Here is an 18,078-nt window from a genome sequence, read left to right on the forward strand (position 1 = left end):
AATAAAATGCTATTTCTATATAAAATTTGCACACATTCTGGAGTAGAATGCAAAATCTGCATTCTTTTGATACTAGGGATTGGACCTAAGGGTGCTCTACTACTGAGCTACATCCCCAGCCCTTTTGATTTTGAGGTCTCATGACATTGCCCAGGCTGACTTCAAACTTGTGGTCCTCCTGCTTCAGCTGCTCTTGCAGCTTTGATAACAGGCACGAACTAGCACATTTGGCTGTGTTTACTTACTACATGAACTCTGAGACTGCAAAGAAATCCTCCTCTTAGATCGACCTCACATCCAGGGAGGTAAGCATTTCACTCTCTTCTGCTTGAGGTGGGGCAGATCTCTCTGAAGAGTCCAGGACTATAGTTCGAAATCTCTGGGTTTAGAAGTTTTTTTCACTTCTTATTCATTTCACTACCCATAAACTGCTCCCCACTCTTGTCTTGTCTCTTTGTTTTCTATCACTGGTTGCATAACAATTTTTAAAAGCTGCCATTTCCAGGCTTTGGGAAAAAAGTGCTGGAGAATAATGTGTGTTAGCAGAAAAGATCGGCTTACTCGTGGCCTAAGGTGCCAAGGATGGGCAGGGGACAGGATTAGAGTCTGAAGCAGGATCTGGGTTCAAGAAGTCTTGACAAGTAAATTTATCACTTGCTTGGAAGTTGGGGAGTCATTTATAAAATGAGGGTAAAGAGTATGCCTCTGGCAGGGACTTAAGTAACGTGCATTACCGTGCTTTATGGCGTACAAAGCCACAAGGTTATGAAACCAGAGGTTATGGCACCTTAGACACGAACCACTTGGCTGTGCTTTAGATTCCCTCCAGCCCCGCCAGCTGACTTTGCTCGGCCTGCGCCACGCCCCCTGCCTCCCGGCTCAGCCCGCCTCCTGCCCCGGCACGCGCACGCGCTGCGCGTCCCCCGCTGTGTCCGTTCCGGAAGGCGGCGAGGTCTCCAAGGTTTGGCTTCGCGTGGGCTGCTCGTGTCGCCCCCTGACGCTCTGAGCTTGCGGAGGAAGGAGGCGGGAAGAGTTTTGTTCGTGGTCTCGCCTCAGGTGCCCAGCCGGTTTCAGGCCCGCCCCGTCCTCCGGGATCCGTAAAGCGGTCGGCTGCTCCTGGCAGAGGCGCGGTCCCTCAGGTGGTGGCTTCTGAGGCCCCTTTTGTACGGTGCCTGCCACCTGGCCTTTGCTTTCTAGGGTGCCTTGAACTTTGGTTGGAAGATGCCGGAAAGTCACTTCGTGGCGCCCAGCGACAGAAGCGCAGAGCAGGTGTCGGGGGCTAAAGTCGTGGCGCAGGCCCTGAAGGCGCAGGTGCGGAGCCCTGGCGGGAGCGAGGGCCTCGGGGCTGGGAACTTCCTTTCCTCTCAGGCCTGGAGGGACAGAGGGAGGGAGGGAGGCAGGAAGATGTGGCGAGGTGGTAAGCGGTCGGGCAGGCGTGCGTTCCCTTTCTCTTCGGGCTTAGGATGTGCGGTACGTGTTTGGCGTCGTGGGCATCCCGGTGACCGAAATCGCCCTTGCCGCCCAGGAGCTGGGCATCAGGTACATCGGGATGAGGAACGAGCAGGCGGTGAGTATGGACGCAGGTGGCCAAGGGCATTGGGGGAACGATCAGTAAACGCCAGCCGCGCACTGCAGATACCCAGCGTTTACTGCTATGTAATACTTTGCACCCATGAATCACTATTCATGTTTTATCTGTTGTTTATCCTAGTTGACAGATGAGAAAAGTGAGGGGCAGAGAGATTAAAAACAGTTTGCCCCATGACTCCGTAATGACAGAGCCAGAATTTGAACTCAGGTATTCAGTGTATGAATCCTTGCTTGCCCTACTGTATTATATTGAGCCTTGACAAGTCTAAGTTTCAGAATTGGAAGGGACATTTTTTTCTTGTTTTGTTTTGTTGGACCAGGGTCTCACTATATAATTCAGGCTAGCCTTGAACTCACCAGGATCCTTCTGCCTGAGCCTCCTGAGTGCTGGGATTACAGGTGTGTGCTGTCACTCCCAGGTAGAAGGGACAATTTCTGAGTGCAGTCTCACTTCCGTTTTAGGCTTTGAGTTCCAGGAGAGCAGCGATATTATTTCTACACTGCACACCTGTATCGCTGGAGCCTGGTTTGGTGTCTGCACATAAGTGTCCGTATGAGAGAGCACCATAGGATGAATGAGTGAAAGCCAAGTATCACGATATGTAACGGATGAGGGGCAACATGAAGGATATCACAGACTGTAAGCTCAGGTGTCCCAAATCCCAGTCGAGTTCTCTTTTCACCGCTTACCCCCACCTTTCTTGGAGGCTTATTTGGAAGCAGGGAAAGAAAGATGTGACTTTTTTGTTGTTGTTTTTGAGACAGGGGCTCACTCTATAGTCCAGGCTGGCCTTGAACTTGCAGTAATCCTGCCTCAGCCTCCCAAGTGCTGGGATTACAGGCGTGTGCCACCACGCCCAACTCAGATGTGACATTTTGCCAACCCACTTTCAGTGATTCCTCTGCCAACCCAGCCTTACCCTTCTCTTAGCCATGCTGTCTTTCTTTTTTCCCATTAAGTTTATTGGTACATTTTCGGTAGAAAATACAGTCACATTCATCATTGGGATCTTGTACCTTTACATGATGTATCTTGGTTCTTATTTTATCCCCTTCCCCTGCCCTCCCTTCACCCCCTCCACCCTTCCCTATTTGCAAAGATTTTGTTTCCATTTTTTTCCTTTTCTCATATTTTTTCTTTTCCCTTCTTTCCTTTTCCCTACCCCTCCCATTTCCCCTGCTTCTTTAGACCTTTTCTTCCTGTTACATAATATCAATTATACATTTTTAAAATTACAATATCAAGACCTAGGAGACATTACCACAGATTTTACAGAATTTAAAAGGCTATAGAAAGCATATTACAAAAATCTGTTTTGAAATAAATTTGACAACTTCTAAGAAGTACCTTGGAAGACAAATTAATGAAACTAACTCTGGAGGAAATATAAAATTTCAATAGCACCTATTAAAGAAAGTATATTCCTAGCTTGAAAACCTTCCTATATGACAACAGCAGGCTCATATACATTTTAACTGATAAATTATATCAAACAAAGCAGAAAAAAGAAGGAACATTTCTCCCCTCATTTTAGGAACTCAACATTGTGCTAATCCTAAAACTGGATAAAGATAATAGAAGAAAAAAGTATGAAAATAGGTAGAAATTTGTTCAACAAAACAAACTAGTAGAAGTCAGATCTGGCAGTATGTAGAAAGTGGTTTTATTATAAGGATGGCAGTGTTGGTTCAGTATTGGAAGATCCACCCCCAAAAGTCATCATTTTAACAGAGGAAAGGAAAAAGCCATATGATCCTGTCACTAGTTGGAGAAAAAGTATTGGACTAAATTCTACAGCTGTTCATGGTAAAAGCTATCAGGAAACTAGAAGTAGAACAGAACCTTCTCAACAGATTAAAGACGTACTCCATACTTCCAGTGAGAACGCCTTATATGAATGGAGAAGATACAATGCTTTCTCCTTAAGGTGGGGAACAAGGGCAGATATGCTTACTCTTTAAATTTTGAAACCTAGGCCCAACCAAAATAGTCTGGCAATAAAATGACACAATTAGGATAGGATTGGCAAGGTAGAAGTAAAATCTTTATATGTAGGTGAAATGATCCTCTACAGAGAAAATACTAAGAAATCTCTAGGAGCCCCTAGAACTTGTATTTGAATTTAGCAGGATTAGAAAACACAAGGTATATATAAAAATTCAGGTCTGTGTATACGTGCTATAAATGAAGAATTGGATATTGAAATTTAAAAGTTATGTAGGAGTACAAAGGACCTAGAAAAGTTAAAAAAAGAAAAAAAAAAGAACAGTGTTGGAAGACGTTTAGTACCTAATTTTAAGACTTCTAGAGCTACAGTAATCAAGGCAGTGTTGGTGTAAGGAAAGACATAGATCATTGGAATAAAGCAGAGAATCTAGAAATAGAACCACACATATATGGTCCACTGAGTTTTGAAAGCTCATTTAACATTAGCATTTTGTAGAATATAAACTCAATTCAAGAGCCGAGAAAGAGACAGTGTTTTCAGCAAACGGCACTAGAACACCTGGTCTCCGTATATAAAAAATTAACCTCAACCCTTTATTTCCATACATGAAAATAACTTGAAGGGATCTATGAACCTAAATATGAAAGCCTAAAAGTATAAAACTTTAAGAAGAAATTATAAGGGAAAATGTTTATGAATTTAGGGTAGGCAAGAACTACCTAGGATACAAGAAACATGATGTATAAAAGAAAAAACTTGATAAATGAGATTCCATCAAAATTTAGAACTTTAAATGACATCATTAAAATGAAAAGTAGTCCTTAAACAGACCATATTTACAATGCATATAACCTATGACCAGAATATATAAAGAACTCTTACAGCTCATTAATAGCCCAATTAAAAAGTAGACATAAGAAGATGATAAATAGGGGCTGGGGATTTAGCTCAGTGGTTTCACCGCCGGCTGTGCAATTGCAAGGACCCGAGTTTGATCCCTGATACCAAAAAAAAAAAAAAAAAAAAAAAAAAAAGATGATAAATACCCAGTATAGCACAAGGAAAGGTGTACAACTCTAGAATCAGAAAAATACTAATCAGTACAATAACAAGATTGAATTATACCCTCATTAGGGAGATGAAGTTAAAAGTTTTGAAAGCCTTGTCATGACTTTTTCTTTTTGTTGGATTCTCCCCCTTTGGGGCTTGTTTACGTGTCTTCTCATTTCCACAGCATGGGGGGGGGGGGCGTCCTTCTGCTGCCCACGAAGCTCAGCTTCTCTTCCCTAGGAGCCTGGGATGGTGGCAGGGGAGCTTCCTTCCGGGTGCTGGGACCAGTTCACCTTCTCCTCTCCCACTTTGGGTTTAATTTGTCACACCCAATGGATTCATTCTGCTGGGTTTCCTGGGCTTGTGATCCTCACTGTCTTTTCCTAGGGTATTGTCTAAAATTTTTTGGAGTGCCGGTTTGATATTCATGAAGTTCCTGAGGTGTTCTTTATCATGGAAGTATCTTATTTCTCCATCCATTTTGAAAGATAGTTTTGCAGGGTACATCAATCTGGGTTGGAGGCTGTTTTCCTTTAGGCCTTGGAATGCATCACTCCAAGCTTTTCTTGCCTTGAGAGTTTGCTTTGAGAAGTCTGCTGTGATTCTGATGGGCTTTCCTTTGTATGTGATTTGTTTCTTTTCTCTCACTGCTTGTAGAATTTTGTTTTTCTGTTGGATTTCTGGAATCCTAACTGTTATATGCCTGTGTGTAGATTTTTTTTGATCAAGGCTAGCTGGAGTCCTATATGCCTCACTTATCTGTATGTCAAGTTCGTTTCCCCTCCTTGGGAAGTTTTCTGCCATCACTTCTGTGAACAGTTTTTTTGTGTCATCTGCACTCTCTCCTGTTTCTTCATTGACTCCAATCAGTCTTATGTTATTCTTCTTTGCATCGTCTAGCAGCTGCTGGATTGATTTCTCTTGTTCCCTTATAATTTTAAAGCAATTTTTCTTTTCCTCCTCACTAATTGCAGTCTTATCTTCTGTATCTGAAATTGTATCCTCACATTAGTTCGTTCTGCTGTGCAGACTTTCGATGGAGTTTTTAATCTCCTGGAAATCTGTTTGCATCTGTTTTATGGATTCCATTTGTTTCCTGTGTTGGGATTCCATCATGTTCGTCAGATCCTCTATTTTTTTATCTGTGTCCTCTCTAGATTTATTAATCATGTCTTGCACCATGAGCACAATCTTTGCTGTTATCTGAGTAATTATTTCTGATTTCATTTTTCCCAGATCCTCTTTTGTTGCCAGTTCAGAGAGTCCAGGTGGTTGAGTATCAGAGTATTCCATCTCATTTCCCTTTGGGGTTCCTGTAGGTGCTCCAGAAGTCTGTTTTTGAGGCTTATTTATGTGTCTTCTCATTTCCACGGCGGGGGGGATGCTTTTGGTGCCCGTGCAATTCAGCTTCTCTGCCCTAGGAGCCTGGGATGGCGGCAGCCATGCTGTCTTAATGATCGAGAATCTACGTTTGTGATTTTGCATACTGTCTGTGCAGCTGAGGCTAAGTATTCCTTCTTTCTGTTTCCACTGTTGCCCTCTATTTAGACTCTTTTCCACTTCTTGCCCAGACAGTTTTCTTCACCTCCTTAAATGATGCACTTCTTGCATCAGATGTGAGCCCCTACAGAGAAGAAAATGTGGTTCATTTGTTGTCATATCTTCCACAGTACCTGGCTTGGGTGAAGCTTTTGTGTGACATCTACACATAGTACATTATTTATTAATTCAGTGATGTTTATTATATACAAAGTTGGAGATTTATAAGGTTTTTTGTATTAAAACTAGCAGGTCTTAAATTTTTTTGCTTCTTTCTCTTTTCTGTGCTGGGGATCAAACCTAGGGATTTATGAATGCTAGCTTGTTCTTATTTGGAACAACCTTCTGTTCTGTTGTCTGTGTGAGGTAAAGCCACTGACCTATTAGTATATTTTACTATTTCCTGGAGGTGATGTGTCTGCTACTGCTTTCCTTTTCATATGGCAAACACTTAAGTATGATGTACTATATATGAGATACTGTGCTACATAACTGGTGGGAGAGAGGGATATGAGGAAGGAATGAAGTTTAGTTTTGACTTCATGTTGATCACAGTCTAGTAGGGTGAGAGCAAGATATACAGAAAGAAATTCTGTAATGTAATAACCCTCACAATAGTGTAACTATGCGGAACAGTAGTAGGACAGAATGGTTGGTTCTCTTTGGCAGGACAGGTAAGACTGCCCATTGGAGCAATGTTTGTCCACGCTGTATCATGGCAGTTTGAAGTTCTGGTGGGCGGTGAGACAGCAAAGGGAAGGTTGTGGAGGATCTTCTCTACCTGCAAAAGAAGTTTAGACTTTTTAAAAAATAGGCAATGGAAGAAACTATAAAGGTTTTGTAACCAGGTAAGAGACATAGTTAGAATTTTACTTTAGGGAAGTGATAGTCATGGACCAGCAGGGTAGGAGCCAGAAGATAGAACACAGCTTGAAATTCCATCTCAGTGTCTCTGAGCTTCACTGTGGGTCCTGGGTGCTGTGCTGGGCAGTGGAGAAGGAGATGCATCTAGTTCCTGTCCTTGAAGGACTTACTCCGTAACTGTAGAGATAGACACAATAGACAACTTTATTATATGTGGGAGGTACCGTGATTGAGATGTATCTAAGGATCTAAGGTGCTGTGGGACCCCGGAGGAGGAGTTCCCCATTCAGCTGAACTGGAGTTAGGTAGTACTTGTCTTTCATCAGACCCTTGGAACAATCAAGTCATACTTGGTCAGATTGCTGGGAAGCAAGGAGGCAGATTGTCAGGAAGTTAACTTACTGAGAATTTCCTGTGTGCAGGCACTATTCTGATGGCTTTACACTGATTTTATCTCCATATCTCTGAACTTGGCTATCTTATAGATGAGAAAGCCAGTATACAGAGTATTTTGTCACAGTTATACAGGAGAATGTAGGTGAGGGAGAATCTAGGGTTTGTTTTTTTTTTTGGTTCCTGGGGATCGAACTCAGGACCTTGCGCTTGCAAGGCAGGTGTGGAACCACTGATAAATCCCCGGCCCTCTTTTTTATTCATTAAGTTTATCGGTAATTTTAAGTATACAATACGATGACATTCTTCATTGGGATCTTGCACCTGTACATGATGCATCTTGGTTCTTATTTTTTCCCCATTCCCTGCCCTCCCTTCCCCCCTCCTCCCTCCCCTGTTTACAAAGACTTTGTTTCCATTTTTTCCTCTCATATTTTTCCTTTCCCTTCTTTACTTTCCCCTACTCCTCCTACTTCCCCTACCCCTTTGGACCTTTTCTTCCTATTGCACAATATCAGTTATACATTTCGATCCTTATTTACACTTTTAGTTTTTCACGCCAGCAATGCTATTTGGTATTTACACATGTGTGTCCTATTTATTTCACTTAAGAGTATGGCCTCAAGGGGCATCCACTTAGCTATAAATATCTCAGGGGCCAGGGATTTAGCTCAGTGGTTCTGCTGCCTGCCTCATAAGCGCAAGGTCCCAAGTTTGATCCCCAGTACCGAAAAGAAAAAGATATCTATAAATGTCTCTAGTTTCTCATTCTTTATGGCTGAGTAGTACTCCATTTTATTAAAAAACCACATCTTCTTTATCCAGTCTCCAGTTGGTGGGGAGTTGGGCTGCTTCCAAGTTTTAGCTATCACAAACTGTCCCCAGTCCTCTTTTTAAGTACTGTGTATATTATTGTTCCTGTAGGTGGAGATAAATTGTCAGAGACAGATTTTTTTTTTATGATTATAAAACTTTTGACATCTGCCCGAATATACTTTTTGTTGTATGTTGTTTTGTATTTGGCATTATATACCAACATTTCTTACCCTGCTGTAATAAGTGGGCAGTGATTCTCAATATTGAATAAGTGTTCTTATTTCTTATTGGTAGGTATTTTAAATTATGCATCTACATTTCTTAGGAGTTTTCTTATTATTTCCACATGTAAATTTGGCTTTATATGCAAAAGGGAAAATAGATAGGGTAAGCAGAGAATTTCAACACAGAAAAAGAACAGAGCTTTTATGCACCTTCTTCTGGGCAGGTAATGGGGTGTCAGTTAAGGTTATGATTCATAAACATGTATTTTTGCTACATTTTTGTCCTCAATGTGGATTTATTTAAGTTCATTGTGCTACTACTTCATTAAACTGACTAAAGGCTAGGAAATACTCAATTTGTAATTTCCAAAGATATGAGAAGAAATAATACTGGAAAAAAATAGTGTCCTTACCCGAGTGTGGTGGTACACACCTATAATCCCAGTCACTCCGAAAGCTGAGGCAAAGGATTGCAAGTAAGAGCCAGCTGAGTAAATTTTATAGACTTTGTCTCAAAAAAAAAAAAAAGAATTCAAAGGACTGTGGCTGTAGCTCATTGGTAGAGTCTTTGCCTAGCCCTGATTCAATCCCCAGTATTGAGAAAAAAAAAAAAAAGGAGTCCTAAACTAAGAAGAATTTGAAAGTGCACTCAACATTTTTCCAGAGCATCTTGTATTTAATTTAGTGTTTTCTCTCTTTTCCTGTCTTAGTTACTTTCTCATTGCTGGGACACAGTACTTGACACCTACAACTTAAAGGAGGAAAGGTTTTTGGATCAGTTTGTAGAAGTTTCATTCTGTAGTCAGCTGGCTCCAAAGCAGGGCAGCATGTCAGAGGAGAAGCAGCTCATGGCATGGGAGCAGGAAGCACGCACAATCAAGCGAAGAGGAAGGGAGACAGACCCTTCCAGGTCACACGCCCAGTGACCCACCACCTCCATCCATGATTTACCTCTCAAAGTGACATTTAGCTATGAGTATCACACCCCACGATCTAATCACTTCCCCAAAGCTCCACCTATGAGTACATGAAGCTTTGGGCAGACATTTAGATATAAATCATAACACATTCCAATTATGAGCTAAAGTACAATTAAAAAGTAAAAAGTAGCTAGGTTTGGTAGCTTCTTAGATGGCTGAGGCAAGAGTACTGTGAGTTTGAAGTCACCCTGGGCAACTTATTGAGACCCTGTCTCAAAAAGGGTTGGGGATGTAGCTCAGTGCTCCCTACATTCAATCTCCATGTTGCAAACAAGACATAACAAGTAAAAACACTGTTCAGTCCATCAAGGAGGATTGCAAGTTCAAGGCCAGCCTGGGAAAATTTATAAGACCTGTCTCAAAAATAAGAAATACAAAGGACTAAGGATGTAACTCATTGGTTCAGTGTAACTCACTGGTGGGAAAATTTCAACAAATTGTGAAAGATTGGAAACATACAGTAAGTATATAACTGACAATGTGGAAATAAACTAGAACTTTGTAACAGGAATATCACTAGATAATCACAGAAATTTAAAACTAAACGACACATTTGTTGGTTCTTCTAAATATTTGAAAAGATTAATAAAACCAATAAACTGAGCTCTGCTGATCAAGAATAAAGGAAAGAAAGCACAGATAACCCATATCAGTAATAAAAGGAGAGACATCACTACAGACCCTAAATAACCAATATGTGTCGAAGAAAACACAATGGAAAAATAGAAAATATTTTTATTGAATGATAATGAAAAGATGAAATATCAAACTTATAGTATGTGGTTAAGGCAGTTTTTTAGAGAGAATAGTTTTGAATGAATCTATTAGCAAAGAATATTTTAAAAAGTGCTCTAAGCTTGTATTTCAAGATGCTAGAAAAAGAGCAAATCAAAATCAAAGTGAAAGGACTGAAATAATAAGTACAAGACTAGACACGAAAGAAATAGAAAACAAATGAACAATAGAGAAAAACCAACAGAGTGAAAAATTGGTTCTTTAGAACAGGGCTTCCTTACCCCTTGCCCATGGTATTAGCATAGGACTAGTACTGCACAGTACGATGTGGGCAGCTGGCAAGCCAGCAAAGCTTTGTCTGTGTTTACAGCCTGTCCCCAAAGCTGGAGTTACTGCCTGTGCTCCACCTCCTGTCAGATCAGCAGCAGCATTCGATCCTCATAGTAGCACAAACCCCACAGTGAACTGGGCGTGTGAGAGATCTAGGCTGTGTGCTCCTTATAAGAATCTAATAGCTGTTGATCTGAGATGGAGCTGAGGCAGTAATGTTAGCACTGAGGAGTGACTACAAATACAGATTTACACTGGGGAGAGGTTTGACTGCAGAACCATAATCAGTTGCTTGTAAACTAATCAACACTCTCAGTGAGTGGCAGGCAACAGTTAAGCTGCATGTGATGGCAGGTTTTAAGTCAGAATCTGATATTTATTTTAGTCTGCATATGGCCTGTCTACCCATTATTTTATTTACCTGATTCTGAATTATGGTGAGTTATATAATTATTTCATATGTTAGAATGTACTAATAGAAGTTAAGGGCACAATAAATGTAATGCATTTGAATCATCCCAGAACTATCTGTCCTCTCCCATTCATGGAAAAATCATCTTCCACAAAACCAATCCCTGGTGCCAAAAAGGTTGGAGATCACTGCCTTAAAAGATTAATAAGTTTGATAAACCCCTCATATGACTGATGAAAAGAAGAAAATACAAATTATCAATATTAGTAATAAAAATGGGAATGTTCCTGTTTATCCTAAAGATATTTAAGCAGTTGTAAAAGGATAGCATGAATAACATAGATGATAAAGACAAATTCCTTAAAAATTTAAAAATTAGATGCCTAAACCATTATTTAAAATTTATGTGTAGCAGATTTCCTGTTACAGTGTAAAGCATTCAAATTCTGTTTATCATTTAAATTCTAATCTCTAAATACTAAATTTTTTCATAGTTGCACTATAAGGATCCCAATATGCTTAATTCCTAAGTATTATTTCTTTGTAGGCTTCTTATGCTGCCTCTGCAGTTGGATATCTGACTGGCAGGTAAACTAAACTCTACTATATTTCAGCTTTTGAGTATTCTTGGATAGAACTATTATATCTTTCAGCTGAAAGATTAGTTGATTTGAAGATTATAGATGATAGAAGTAAAGAAAAATAAATTTGGAACTCTTCATTTTTAAATTTTGTTTTGTTTTGGTACCGGGGATCGAACTCATAACCTTGTGCTTGCAAGGCAGGTGGTAGAACCACTGAGCTAAATCCCTGGCCCCCTTGTCTTAAATATTCTTAAGAAACTATAAATGTTAAGGGCCAAACTGAATTATATGGCAATACCTTCTTGAATGCTTCAAGCTTTTGAAAGTCACATGTAGGGTAAAGCATTCAATTAAAAAAGATTTGGGGAAGAACATTGCATTTCGAATTATTTTCTTGTCAAAGACCAGTTGACCTTGGATTTATCTGTTAAGAAGTGCAAAAAATTTTTTTCCATACAAAAAATACTCAATTGTCAAAAATTCGCTTCTATATGTAGTCAACTTGTTTTAGACCAAATGTAATAGCAAAGTATGAAAAAGTAGTCGAATACAATGTGAAGAAAATAGGTTCCTTATTCTTATAAGAAGGCTGACATAATCTTCCTCTTGTTTTATATTAAAAGTATTCTAATGGGGCTGGGGATTTAGCTCAGCCGCACAGCACCTGCCCGGCAAGTGGGAGGTCCTGAGTTTGATTCCCAGTATCCCCCCCCACAAAAAAAAGTATTCTAATAATTTTTTTTACCAATTGCGGTGAAGACCTGTATGTTCTTCTTTTGAAGCCCAAGAAGGTTGCCATGCTTCACCCTAAAGTGATATGACTTAGTTGTTGATATGAACCAAAAATGCTTAGCTCAAAAATGAGATTGCTGGGGCTTATTCCACTTGTTCAGTTGTTAAATTTGATCTGCTTTCAATAACATAAATTCTGTTTTATTTCTAGGCCAGGAGTGTGCCTTGTTGTTTCTGGCCCAGGTCTCATCCATGCCTTGGCTGGTATGGCCAATGCAAACATGAACTGTTGGTAATCAAGTTATTATTACTGAGAACATTTTCTTAAAATGTCCCTGCATAATCTTACTGAGTAGAACTGATCTGGGGTGGAAGGAATTGGGGAAAGACCTCTAATGCTTAGAAACAGAGTAGAGAGGTGATTAACAGGCAAGTGAGTGGAGGCTGGGGGAGGCCTGGGGAGGTGGATGTTAAGGGGTACCCAGTTTGAGTTATGTAGGATAAGTAGCTCTAGGGTTCTAGTGTACAGCATGAGGAAAAGAGTAGTATTATATACTGGAAATTTGCTTTTAAAATAGATTTTAGATACCCAGTTAATTTGCTTAACTGTAGCAGTCACTTCCCTCTGTATATGGATAGCAAAATGTTATGTTGTATACCTTAAAATATATATAGTAAAAGGAATATTATGAGGAAAATTAAAACACTAGTGATTCCTCTAGAAATAAACACAACATTTTAATTTCAGATCAGGTTGAAGGGGTTATGTCCTCATCAATAATAACATTTAAACTTTTTAGTGGGAAGGATATTGTCTGCTTTCTTGACCTATATTTCTTACAGTTTTGTTTGTTTCTATTCTTCCCTCCTAGTTTTTCTCTCCTTTATCTACTTTAGGGTAAGATTTTTTTTGAGGACTTTAAGGTTTGCTGTATGTTTTTTTTTCCCCTTCACCTTGAGGGATAAAGTTTTATTGCTCAGGAATGTCACTTATTTTGCCACTTCCAAATAGATTTATTTAAGAAAGTATAAAATGTCTTTTCCCCATATCCCAAGAATAAGAGAAGGGCCTGAAAGTTAATTTTGTATCACTATACCTAGACATATAGCATGAACATCCAGAAGGAGTGAGATGGGGTTAAGGATGAACATTTGAAATAAACTTTGCTTTTTTCTTTTAAATTGCGGAAGGGTTCTCACATCAGGTTGTGCCCTAAGTAACTTTTAATCTGCAGTTCTTAAGGAAGGATGTAATGTGGCTTCTCTGTGTATCTATTTGTTTCTGTCTCTCTTTAACATTTATTGAGTTGTTTCTTTTGCATTGGGCACTCTGCTGAGCATTTTACATGATATCATTTGTAATTTTTTTCTTAAAAATTATTTCAGGCCCCTGATTGTGATTGGTGGTTCCTCTGAAAGAAATCAAGAAACAATGGGAGCCTTTCAGGAGTTTCCTCAGGTATCTAGTGTTTTAGAGTTATGGACAGGATTTTAAAAGTTATTGTCTGAGGGGCCAGGGATTTAGCTCAGTGGTGCCGCATCTGCCTGGCACGCGCCAGGTCCTGAGTTCAATCCCTGGCACCTCAAAAAAAAATTGTCTGAAAAATTTAAAAAATAAGTTAGAGGTACCTGAAATACTTTATGGGTAATTTTTTGAACAAAGCAATCTCAGGTGGATAGTAAGAAGGGGCTGCCTAAGCCTTACTTACAGCAGGCTTTCAAGAAATGCACCAAAATTGACAGGATTTCTTCTCAGAGGCAAGAAAATGTAGGAATAAAAGTGACTTTAGAAGCCAGTGCATGCATGTAATCCCAGCATGGGAGCCTGAGGCAGGAAGTTTGAGGCCAGCCTGGGCTGCACAGTATATTCAAGAACAATCTGGATTATATATAGCAAGACCATGTTTCAAAACATAAAGATATACATTATCAAATACATTGCTAAAATAGCTGAATGTGAGGTTTAGGTGAGTGGAAAAATGACTTTGGACTATGCCTCCCAGATGTTATGGAAATAAAAAGCTGAGAAGAAAAATCCTACTCAAAATGATTATCAGTAGATTCTGCGTTTATCTTTATTTTATAAGGGGAAGGAAGTGTTTTAGAAGTAAAAGAAACTTGACAGAATTTGTCAAGAAAGCATTACAGTTTTGCTGAATGTGGGGTCTTATACCTGTACTCCCCACACTGGAAGACTGAGGCAGGAGGTTCGAGAGTTGTAGCCTGGGTAACTTAGCAACTTAGCAGGACCCTGTCTCAAAAAATTAAACATGAAAGGCTGAGAATATAGTTCATTGTGAAGGCCCTGGGTTCAATCCTGAGTACCACAAAAAAATACAAAAATAAAACAGTATTAAGAATAGCCGTGGAAACAAATAAGTGAGAATAAATGACAAAAAATAAAAATATTTGAGCATTTTGCTTTATTTTCAGTTTTCTGAGACAGGGTCTCACCATGTAGTTTAGGTTGGCCTCGAACTCACTATGTAGCTGAGGCTGGCCGTGAACTTTCTGTGATCCGCCTGTCTCAGTCTCCCACGTGTTGGGATTACATACGTGTACCACCACACCCAGCTTATTTGAGTGTTTGCAGGACAAAGTTAAGAGCAAAGTTAAAACTATTGACAAAGTCTGTTGGTAAATCAGGAATTACTATGAGAAACTCAAAAATATAAAAGATTTTTTTCATACTTTGCTAAGTTTCAAACCCAGGGTCTTATGCATCCTAGGCATGCACTCTACCAGTGAGCTACATCCACAGCCACAAACAGAGTTTTACCTATGATTAACTAATACAAAATAGCAGACTCTGGTATAAGTTCATGTAAAAGTTACAGTTTTATGGTCTTGGAAGGGCACTGAAGTTTTACTTAATTGATGGTAGATAGTAACAGCAGTTATTTAGAAGGTGCTGATGTATCTGAAAAAGTAGACCAGATAAGTTAACTAAAAGGAAATTTACCGTTGCTATAAAAACTGTATCAATGAAAAAAACACATGTTTTTTTTTTCCTGAAAAGGAAAATAATAGCAGTTTATACAATTGAATTAAAAACTGAGGAAAAAGATCAATGAAGCTGTGGAATTGCTGGGCTCAGTGATATTCTGCTTAAGATTTCTTGTAGACATTTTATCAGTTCCCCTTCCCATTTATACTCTCACCAGGAGTTTATGAGAGTGCCCGTTTTCCTGTGTTGTGGTAGACAACACTTTCTCATCTTTGTTAATCTGAGAACTGAAAATGGTGTCTGTTTTCCTGAATCATACTGATGTAGAAATTTGTTATTTCAATAGACAGGGTCTCACTGTGTAGTTCAGGCCATCCTTGAACTGACTGTTTAGCCCAAGCTGGCCTCAAGTTCATGCCAATCCTCCTGCCTCAGCCTCCTGAGTGCTGGATTTACAGGCATATGCCACCCTGCCAGCTTTCAGTAGGCTTTTAAGAGACATTCTAAATCATTTTCCCCATCTGACCTCTAAATGTAATAGAAAGTAATGATTTCACACTTTGTCTTCCTTCAGAAGAGTAATATGACTGTGAGCTTAATTTTAAATGGTTTTCATTTTTCTGTGTAGGTTGAAGCTTGTAGATTATATAGCAAGTTCTCTGCTCGGCCAACCAGCATAGAAGGTATTCCCTCTGTCATTGAAAAGGTACAGTGTTTAACAAGCTGTCCTGGGGATTGAACTCAGGCTCTCATGAAGGCTAAACACATACTCTATCAATGAGCTATACTTCTAGCACTGTGTGTGTGTTTCTTTTTTAAAGCACTGTTATTTCTATTCTTACTAGATTAACTAACAATTAGTAATTTACCCAGGCTGTTAAAATGACATTGTTAAACAGCTATTTACATTTTAATATTCAGTCCTGCTGTATTTAGCTATATAAACACAGGGGTAAAATTAAATTTCAGTTATACTAAAGTAAAGGTTTAAATTCCTGGATATTCTTTCTCTTATGCTTTTGTAAAAAATTAGTTTTAAAAGTTGAGATTAACGCATATAAGGTCATTTCTTAGTCAATTAAACAGTACATTGTAAATTAATTTTAGCTATCTAGCATTTGTACATGAAATTATATTTGAGCCATTTCAAAACAATAATAAAAATGATTAGACACATACTGCAACATCCCAGTTCCTGAAATCTTTGCCGAATCAGGATCAGGAAGCAGGTGAAAGTACATATTATAGTATAAAAACTTGGTAAGTAAAGCCTAGGGAATAATTTCCAAGGCTAACACCATATGTAATAGAATATGCATAGGGTGGGGGTTACACAGTATTGAACCTAGGGTCTTTCCATTGAGCTACATTCCCAGTGCTTTTTAAATTTTAAAACAGGGTCTTGATAAGTCATTACATTGCCCAGTTTGGGATGAAATGTGCAATCCTTCTGCCTCAGCCTCCCAGAATGCTGGGATTATAGGCGTGCACCACCATGCCCAGTTAGAACAGGAATTTTAAAGTCCTAAGGAATACTTTATCTCTCCCATTTAAAACAAACATACTTTACCTTTTAAAATAACATAGACTTAATGGAGGGCATTGCAATTTTAATTAACATTTTTTTTTCTCCAACTAAGGATGTCTAGAAAAATTAAAATAGTATTCATTTCACAGTTAAATAGTATCTTTATTTATTTATTTATTTATTTTTTTGAGTACCGGGGAGCAAACTCGGGTCCTTGCGCTTGCGCAGCAGGGGGTGAAACCACTGAGCCAAATCCCTGGCCCCTTAAATAGTATCTTTAAATGGAATATGATAATAAAAATTGAGATTTTAACAAAATCTTTTCTTCTATCTGTAATAAACATAGGCTGTGAGAATCAGTATCTATGGTCGTCCAGGTGCTTGTTATGTTGATATACCTGCAGATTTTGTGACCGTCCAGGTGAATGTGAACTCTATAAAGTGAGTAATAGTTATTTGCAATCTTAATTGTGTCATCACAGTGCCTAATTTTTTTCACAGCGGTAGGGATTGAACTCAGGGCCTTTGCACTGAGCTAATATTTTGAGACGGTCTGGCTAAGTTGTTAAATTGCCCAGGTTGGGCTTAGACTTGTGTTCCACCTGCCTCATCCCTGCTAGGATTACAAGGGTGTGTCACTATACCTGGCTTTTAAAAGAATTTACCTAGCAGTTTATAAATTAATGTCCATTTGTCTTAACTTGATTATTTAATAATTACTGAATCCTAGCCAAAGGCCTTAATTCTGTTAATTAAAATGGTATTATTTAGTAACTACTTTGGGCTCTATCCAATGCTTTCCTCATTTGAAATTATTCCTCCAATAACCACAAATACATATACCCATTAACGCAGTTAATGGGTTATTGACAGTGCTAGTATAAGCAAAGAGATGAAGTAATTGTTGAAAACTTATTAGGACTCAGCATAAAAATATTAGTCTAGCTATCTCTTTAATTTAAAAATGTTCTAACAGATGTTTCTATGATTTTTTCATGTCCCTTTATTTCTTAAATAAATACTGAGGAAAGCTGAGCATGGTGTTGCATGCCTGTAATTTTAGAACTCAAGAGGCTAAGGCAGGAGGATCTAGACTTTGAGCCCAGCCTAGACTACATAGCGAGAACCTGTGTAAAAAAAAAAAGTGAGAAGAAGTATTAAAAAAAATTTTTTTTTCCTCGTTGATATCTCAGTCACCCCTGAAGGATGGGTCCTTGGGTTAATGCATTAGCCTAGGTACTATTTAGTATATTCCTGCTGGCAGAGACCATTGGATTATTGATGATACTTCTTTGATCTTATGAGTAAAGTAGGTTTTTTCCTATTATTAAAAATTCTAGAAAAACCCAGAAAAGTAGAAAGCAGAAATCTTTCCGTGGACACATGTGTGTAAAACAAATGTAAA

The 18,078-nt window shown here is 39.0% G+C and overlaps 1 protein-coding gene across 19 annotated transcripts in view; it reads left to right on the plus strand.

The window, feature by feature from the left end:
* The first annotated feature begins 203 nt into the window (after positions 1-203).
* Positions 204-18,078, plus strand: part of Hacl1 (2-hydroxyacyl-CoA lyase 1) — a 61,211-nt gene continuing 43,336 nt past the window's right edge. For 5 of the 19 annotated variants that reach the window (XM_087182478.1, XM_021244082.2, XM_087182463.1 and 2 more), the window contains exons 1-8: positions 901-1,056; positions 1,198-1,311; positions 1,463-1,567; positions 11,430-11,470; positions 12,410-12,490; positions 13,585-13,657; positions 15,774-15,851; positions 17,020-17,114. In XM_087182478.1, coding sequence (XP_087038604.1) covers positions 1,222-1,311; positions 1,463-1,567; positions 11,430-11,470; positions 12,410-12,490; positions 13,585-13,657; positions 15,774-15,851; positions 17,020-17,114 — 563 coding nt within the window. In that variant the 5' untranslated portion in view covers positions 901-1,056; positions 1,198-1,221. Of the gene's footprint in view, positions 306-818; positions 1,057-1,197; positions 1,312-1,456; positions 1,568-1,711; positions 1,799-1,910; positions 1,990-11,429; positions 11,471-12,409; positions 12,491-13,584; positions 13,658-15,773; positions 15,852-17,019; positions 17,115-18,078 lie in introns of those variants that run through there. The other 14 variants (XM_087182467.1, XM_021244096.2, XM_087182465.1 and 11 more) reach the window with 13 other exon arrangements.

This window comes from Heterocephalus glaber, unplaced genomic scaffold, assembly GCF_053883595.1.
Source record: "Heterocephalus glaber isolate CG9 unplaced genomic scaffold, H.glaber_assembly_v1.0 deba00001472, whole genome shotgun sequence".
In the NCBI taxonomy this organism is placed as follows: domain Eukaryota; kingdom Metazoa; phylum Chordata; class Mammalia; order Rodentia; family Bathyergidae; genus Heterocephalus; species Heterocephalus glaber.